Below are 8,450 nucleotides of genomic sequence, written 5' to 3'. Positions count from 1 at the left end.
AATTTCTAGCCCACCCAAAGGACAAATGGGGAGATCTGAGGAGAGTGAGAGAATGATGGAGGATGACCTCAAAGCAGACCAGGAAGTTAATCCAGAGGACACAGACAAAATATTGGTGGGGGTAGAAATGTCAAGAATTGTAAGAGTCAAAAATGGAGAGTGTGGGCAAGGCTTTACACAGAAGTCATACCTCATCCAACACCAGAGAACACACACAGGGGAGAAGCCCTATGTGTGCAGGGAATGTGGGCGAGGCTTTACACGGAAGTCACACCTCATCCAGCACCAGAGAACACACACAGGGGAGAAGCCCTATGTGTGCAGGGAGTGTGGGCGAGGCTTTACAGGGAAGTCATACCTCATCCAGCACCAGAGGACACACACAGGGGAGAAGCCCTATGTGTGCAGGGTGTGTGGGCGAGGCTTTACACGGAAGTCAGTCCTCATCCAGCACCAGAGGACACACACAGGGGAGAAGCCCTATGTGTGCAGGGAGTGTGGGCGAGGCTTTACATGGAAGTCATACCTCATCCGGCACCAGAGAACACACACAGGGGAGAAGCCCTATGTGTGCAGGGAGTGTGGACGAGGCTTTACAGGGAAGTCAGACCTCATCCGGCACCAGAGGACACACACAGGGGAGAAGCCCTATGTGTGCAGGGAATGTGGGCGAGGCTTTACACGGAAGTCACACCTCATCCGGCACCAGAGGACACACACAGGGGAGAAGCCCTATGTGTGCAGGGTGTGTGGGCGAGGCTTTACACGGAAGTCATACCTCATCCAGCACCAGAGGACACACACAGGGGAGAAGCCCTATGTGTGCAGGGAGTGTGGGCGAGGCTTTACACAGAAGTCACACCTCATCCAACACCAGAGGACACACACAGGGGAGAAGCCCTATGTGTGCAGGGTGTGTGGGCGAGGCTTTACACAGAAGTCACACCTCATCCAACACCAGAGGACACACACAGGGGAGAAGCCCTATGTGTGCAGGGTGTGTGGGCGAGGCTTTACACAGAAGTCACACCTCATCCAACACCAGAGGACACACACAGGGGAGAAGCCCTATGTGTGCAGGGAGTGTGGACGAGGCTTTACAGGGAAGTCACACCTCATCCAGCACCAGAGGACACACACAGGGGAGAAGCCCTATGTGTGCAGGGTGTGTGGGCGAGGCTTTACACAGAAGTCACACCTCATCCAGCACCAGAGGACACACACAGGGGAGAAGCCCTATGTGTGCAGGGAGTGTGGGCGAGGCTTTACATGGAAGTCATACCTCATCCAGCACCAGAGGACACACACATGGGAGAAGCCCTTTGTTTTCAGGAAGGGTAAGTAAGTAATTAACAATAAAACCACATTTCAACAGCCACAAGAAGACAGAGGTAGCCAGGACACATCTACACACCCCAGCTCTGAGGGTCCTCAGAGGAAGTCTACTGACACCACACATTCCCTGAGGGTGTAAATAGCTGATTAAACCAATTCTTCACTTTCTTGGCAAGACATGAAATAGAAAATCAGTGAAAAGTTCCTCAAGTTTCTGGGGATATTCACTCATGTTTTTTTCCATGCTGACCCCCTCCATGTTCCTTTGGCCTCCCCGTTCTAATAAGTTTTTTCTCCACACAAATGAGAAGCTGAAGCCATGTACTTTATTCCCACCTTGTCAATGAAAACAGAAGAGTCCAGAAGGGCCTTAGGGAACCCTTTTTCCAGCTCAAAAGGCTGGGGTTACTCTGGTTAAATTATTGGAGAATCATTAGCGGGGTTCAGGGAGAGAAATATGGGATTTGAGGCAGAGTTGGGTAAGAGATGGGTCCTGGTCTCCTGGGCAATGAGGCTTCTTCTTCCCCTCTTTGCTGCTATACTCCTTGCTCCAGGTTTGGCTTCTCCTGGATCCTCTCCTGGTTTCTTCCAACCTCTGGAGCCTTCAAGGTGAAAGCCAGATGGGTGTGTGTATATGTAATGCACACTGTGGGTAATTGTGTTTGTGTGTGCATGGGAGGTGTGTGTCTATTCAACATACCATCCATGGAAGGATGCACCCTCTTTCTCCAATGGAATCAAGATCCTCCCCCTCCTAAAGGGAAAAAAAATGTAAAAAAGAAAAATTTTTTTAAAAAGTGTTATGTAAGTAAATAAAGTGATTGCATATTTCTTATAAAAACCCATACATTCTTTTGAGACCCAGCCAAGCCCAGGGAAGATAGAGGGGCCACTCCTGCAGCTGGGGGTCCTTTCTTCCCTGTCATTGCACCTCTTCTTGTGCTGCCAGAGGGGACTGGAATCAGGCCTCCCCTTCCTCCCAGCAGAAGCAGGACTATAATGTGCTGAGATTTCCCTCAGAAGTAAGCAGTAGTGTGTGAGAGGGGGGCGATGTCCATGGCATGGGGTATAGACTTTGCTGGGGGTCTCAGATCTGATACTTGTTCCTGAAGAGGCAACAGGGCTCTCAGACTGAAATGTCCCCAGGGGATGGTCACAAAGTTTGGGAGTTGGGTGCTCAAGATCCAGTCAGTCCTCAGCCCCTGGGTCCCCTGACGTGATCTGACCTGGCTCCCTTGTGAACTTCCAGCTCAGCCCTTCAGATGCCCCACTTATGTTCTTTGGTCCCTTCCTCAGATCAAAGTCAGTATTGTGTTAGTCAGCTCCCCATCACTATTTAAAAAAATGCCTAAAATAATCAACGTTTTTAAAAAAATTTTAGTTGCTGATAGACATTTATTTATATGTGGTGCTGAGAATTGAAAACAGTGCCTCACACATGCTAGGCAAGCACTCTACCACTGAGCCACAACCTCAATCCCTAAAATGGTCAACTTTTAAAGAGAAAAACACTCTGGCTCACAGTTTTAGAGGGTTCAGTTCATGATCAGCTGGCCCATAGCTTTGGCATCACACATCAAGGCAGAAGGAGGTGATGGGCCAAAACTGTTCACCTCGTGGCTGGAAAGTGCAAGAGAAATAAGAAGAGACTGGGATCTCATAATGTACCCCCAGGGCGTGCCCCCACCTAAAAGCCTCCCATTAGCACCACCACTTCCCAATTACATCATGCTGGGGACCAAGTCTTCAGAATATTGGCCTTCAGGGGATGCTTCAGATCCAAACTATACCACTATTTCTCCATAATTTCTCTTCATCTCCATATTGGGGTAGTCTTTTGAATGTTGATGTGGCTAGCAAGATGGATTGGGAGAGACAAATGGCATCTTTAGTTCAGACTCAGGCAGTGTATTAGCCTAGGGCTGAGTAACAAAGTACTACAAACCATGTATTTTAAAACAAATTTATTGACCCACTGTTCTGGAGGTGAGAGTCCTGAAATCAAGGTGTCAACAGAGCCATACTCCCCTTAGACCTAGAGAGGGTACTTCCACGCCTCTTCCAACCTCTGGTAAGTTTTGCCAGTCATCCTAGTGCTCCTTGGCTTGCACTGGTTCTTGTTAAAGGTGGAAAGGAAGCCTGATGTCAGGACCCCGCTCAGGCACAGAGACCATGCAGTGAGGTTCTGCAGGCAGGAGAGACACTGAGTACATGTGAGTACAGCAGAACTGCCAGTTCATCTCTCTCCAGCTTTAACAGAGTCTGAATATGCAGGATCCATAAGGAACCATGCGGAGGAGCCCCGTGGAAGGGGTCCTGTGGTGCAGTTCCCTGCCTCACCCAGGCCACATCAGGGCTTCTGTGACGTGATACAAAACAGATACCTGCGCTTTGTCCCTCGTCCCTGGCCTGTAGCTCCTGAAATGTGTGCCATGTCCCTGGCATGCTGATGAAACAATAGTTGTAGGTGGTTTCTGGACAGCTTCAGGACATGGCTGGTCACCAGGAGATCAGGCAGTGATTCGAGGGTTGGGGACCCTGGACAGGGAAAGGGGCTGGAGGCTTAGTTCAGTCACTAGCAGTCAGTGATTTATCAACCATGACCACGTGATGGAACCCCACAAACCCCCTGAACAACAGGCATAAGGGAGCTTTGGGCCAGCACAGGAAGGGGCTGAAGGACCACACCCTGAGGGCCTGGACACGCCCATTGCCCACACCTACCTCACATGGGCATCTGTTGCATTTTGTCATTCCTGAGTTATTCCCTCATAATAATTCAGTAAGGGCAAGTCCAGCACTCCCCTGAATTCTGTGAACCATTCCAGTGAGCGTGGAACCGACGTGGGCTATGGAACCCTGGGTTTGCAGCCATGTCAGATGATATGCAGGTGACAGAAGGACCCACCTACAGGGTCTGCATTAATTTCCAGAGTTGAGTTGCAGGATGCCCAATTGGTGTCTAGAGAGTCCTGAGACTGGTTAGGGAGGGAAAAATAACTGAATTTCATGCTTAACAAGTAAGGGAAGCATAGCTGTGTCATCTTTAAAGGAAGCTGGGGCAGTAAGACACATGCCCCTGAGTGTCCCCTTGTCCAGCCCAGGTGAGACAGCAGTGAGAGCAGCCAGGATGGAAGGTCCAGGTATGTATCATCTTGAAGGACCCTAGCTCCTTGGGGCACACTGGGAACCAGGGCCAGGTGCTGGTATCTGCAGAAAGCTACTTTCCTGCATGAACTCCAGGGCGGCGGCTCCTTGGGAGGCTGGTCAGACCAGCCACCAGGCAAGCCCATGCTCAGAGTGTCACTGCTCCTGCAACCTAGGTATAAACCCCTCTCTTAGCAGGGACGGGGCAGGACTGAGGCCCTGTGGAAAGGACACGCATCACTCATCCATCCAGCTGCCGCTGGACCGAGTTCTCTGTGGGAGAGGGGGTGCTGCTAGGCCAAGCACCATGTGGCAGAGGTGCCTTCTCTCTGATCTGTCCCCACTGAACCCTGCTCAGAGCAGGCTCTGCTGTCTTTAAGCTTCACTGGTGAACCATGTCTCCCATGCTGTCTCCAACAACTTATCCAGTGTCCTGGCACAACTGGGCTGTGTACCAAGACAGCAGCACTGTGATCTGTGGGGCACTCTTCATCTGGTGGCCATTCATGCTTCCTTTAACAGAGGCACATTCTGATGATGAGACCTATTGAAACCAAGCTTCAGATATATCTCATCCCAAATTACTTCGACATGCCTCTCTTGAGAAAAAGGACTTTTCTCTACCCTATCTAAAAATTAGGAGACCATTAGGCAGCACCTCAGATTCTGATAAGGCAAACAAAACCAAACTTTGTAAATAGTAGGTTTAGGTTTCCAATCAGAAAAATCCAGCTCACTTCTGCTAGGGCCTGGCCACTCTGACCAATCAAGTATTTCTTTGTCTTTCTTTTTTTCCCATTTTTAAAAATGATCAATTACTTCTACATGACACATCATGCACAAATGGAGTATAAATTCTCATTCTTCTGGTTGTACATGATGTAGAATCACACCAGTCATGTAGTCATATATGCACATAGGTAATAATGTCCGATTAATTCTACTGTCCTTCCTACTCCTCCCTCTCCCCTCCCTTCACTCCCCTTCTGAAAATACCTTGTGAAAGTTCTCCCTTCACCCCTATTTAGAGTCCTGCATCCCTTGTGGTCCAGAGTGGCCAGATTCATGAATCTACTCACATAAATTTTAATGTACCTAAGTTCAGTCTTTTTTTTGGGGGGGTGGGTGGGTACTGGGGATTGAACTCAGGGGCATTCAACCACTGAGCCACATCCCCAGCCCTAATTTGTATTTTATAGAGAGACAGGGTCTCAATGTGTTGCTTAGCTCCTCACCCTTGCTGAGGCTGACTTTGAACTCGAGATCCTCCTGTCTCAGTCTCCCCAGCCACTGGGATTACTCTTGGCTAAGTTCATCTTTTAACACAGCAGAAATTGGAAAAACAATGGCCCGTAGGCTAAAATACAGCCACTGTTTCTCTGCAGCTCCCAGCTGAAGTGGCACCCCCTTTCTCCACAGAAAAGTTGTAACTGGGCCTCTCCAGAAATCTTCACCATGGCTGATTTTAGGACTGTCAGCAAAAGAGTCTCTGCAAAAGAGTCCAATGTATATAAACTTCCTATTTTTGTGTCGCCCTGTTCTCTTGGCCACTGGCCGGGAAGATACCAGCACTCCAGGTGCTGGACACCACTTACTAGTTTTTCACAAACATGTATCCAGTATAGTAGTTTGTAGAAATGTGCGAACAAGGCCTCTGGCCTTAAGCTGGGCTTCACAGAGATGTCTACGTTTTTTAAGATAAGTTACAATTGGGCTCCATGGTAACAGCTAGTAAGGGAGAAAAGAAAGGAGAGAAGTTCTCTCCTTCTCAGATGTTGTCCTTGAAGGGTTAACATGCCCAAAACAATGAAATTAAAAGCTGCTTTTATGTGAACTTCTGCAGACTTTGAACTTCTGAGCCCCTCCCCTTGCATGCTGGGTATAAAACTCTGAAACTACCTAAACTTGGGGTTCAGGAGATTAATTGAATACAGCAAAAGCTGTGCCCACTGAACCTGGCTGCAGCCAAATAAAACTGTTTCCTGCTATTTTCGGTGCCTTACCTTGTCTGTCCCTACACACAACTGAGAATGGTTTCTATAGATGAATATGTGAAATCTATCTGATGACTGGACACACTAACTCTGAAATAAAATTAATAAAAATTCTATACCCCCCCAAACACTTTCTTCTCATTAATAGGCTTATGATCATAGATGTCTTCAATGCAAAAGAATGTTCATGGGAAGTATCTACATGACATCCTCAATTTTGCCTCTTGATCTGCGAAGCCCACAGCACACAGGATCTGGCCCTTCGCAGAGGCTCTTGGTCCTTGCTTCCTGAATTCTTGGTTGTGAGCAGCCAGATGCCTGTGGGACTCATGCTCAGGTTCTGGAGACAACCGCCCAATGCCCTGGCAGTAACACGCCCCGACAGATACATCGGGCAAGAAATCAGCCAACACTTCCTTTGTTCCTTGGTTAGTCTCTTCCTGCGGAACAAAAGTACTGCTAGGAAATGCATTTGGTGTCCATGCTCACACCTCACACCTGGGTGAAGATTCAGGGACTGAGAGCTCAGAACAAGGTCATCTCTCCTTGCTGATTAGATCTGATAACACCATGACACTGGCAAACATCCCCCATCCTCAATTCCCACCATTCTTTCTCTCTCCAACCTCTTGCACTCTTTCTAAACCCGGATCTCTGCAGTGTCCCCATGGCATCACCTGCTCTAATGTGTCCTCAAGCCAAGGCAGGCTGCACTCACTGGGCCTGGAAGCCCAGCAGATGGCCTGCATTTGCTCACCCAGACTCTCTTTCCCCTGGCTCTCTGCTTGCTCCCAAAGCTGGGGTCTTCCCAGTCCTCTAGCATGTGTCTTGCCAAGTACCCAGCTCCCTGCCACACCCCTGCTCAAGCCACTTCTTGAAAGTGATAATGAAATGTTGAAGTTCATATTCTTCTAATCAGGTATTTAGATTATAGATCTGTTGATCTGATATTCATGCAGCTAAAATGAGCATTTTCTTTACTGTTTTTCACATTAAAGATGCACGCTTTGAAGAAAAATGAAAAAGTAGCTGGGCATGGTGGTACACACCTCTAATCCCAACAGCTTGGGAGGCTAGGCAGGAGGATCACAAATTCAAAGCCAGCCTCAGCAACTTAGTGAGACTCTAAGCAACTTAGTGAGACCCTGTCTCAAAAAAAATAATAAGAAAGGGCTGACAAGGGAGTGAGTTGTAGCTCAGTGGTAGAGCACTTGCCTAGCACGCATGAGGCACTGAGTTCCATCCTCAGCACCACATAAAAATAAATAAATAAAATAAAGGTATTGTGTCCATCTACAACTAAAAAAAAAATTTTAAAAAGAAAGGAAGGAAGGGCTGGGGATATTGCCCAGTGGTAAAACACCCCTGGGTTCAATCCCTAGTACCAAGAAAAAAAAGAGAGAAGAAAAGTGCAGGATCTATTGCTTGGAATTACTTCCCCTTTCCATCAGTTATGATATAGAGCAAACTCAAAGCTGCAGAGAAAAGGCGTTATGGAAGGCTCTTCCAGAATAAGATGCTGCCCTCAATCAAAGATGTAGACTCTAAGACACAGAGATTTCAGAGATCTTCATGTGTTTAAAAAGTGGGGCAAGTAAAGGGACCAGACTCAATTCTCCCTTCTGACAACAATGACTATCACACAACATAGGATTTTGGTGGACTTACACAATCACATTGGAAGTGTTAATCCAAGTGTGGTGGAATGCCCCAGAGACTGCAGCTCTACACAGGGTTCACACACACATTAGAAGGCACTGGCTCAGCCAACGCGGGTCCAAACAAATGAGGTGCGTGGGGAGCTCAGGACCGCACTAGTCTGGGACCACCACGGAAGTGCCTGCAGAGGAGCCGAATGTCCTAGACAGAGGTTCAGGCTGCATGAGTTCTGGTGCAGATGCAGAATGGCTACTCTGATTCACTGCGGAGTCCAGCAGTGAGTGCTTTGATGAATGGTTTTGCAGTGTGATTGCT

General features: G+C 48.1%; 1 protein-coding gene across 1 annotated transcript in view; it reads left to right on the top strand.

Moving 5' to 3' along the window:
- The first annotated feature begins 25 nt into the window (after positions 1 to 25).
- LOC144253317 (uncharacterized) overlaps positions 26 to 8,450 on the top strand; it is a 46,891-nt gene continuing 38,466 nt past the window's right edge. The window contains exons 1-3 of the mRNA XM_077795306.1: positions 26 to 115; positions 206 to 338; positions 423 to 1,337. Coding sequence (XP_077651432.1) covers positions 26 to 115; positions 206 to 338; positions 423 to 1,337 — 1,138 coding nt within the window. The remainder of the gene's footprint in view (positions 116 to 205; positions 339 to 422; positions 1,338 to 8,450) is intronic.

The sequence above is a fragment of the Urocitellus parryii genome, chromosome 1, assembly GCF_045843805.1.
Source record: "Urocitellus parryii isolate mUroPar1 chromosome 1, mUroPar1.hap1, whole genome shotgun sequence".
Lineage (NCBI taxonomy): Eukaryota > Metazoa > Chordata > Mammalia > Rodentia > Sciuridae > Urocitellus > Urocitellus parryii.
Note: the sequence above shows the minus strand (reverse complement) of the source record. Positions and strands in the feature narration are given on the sequence as shown.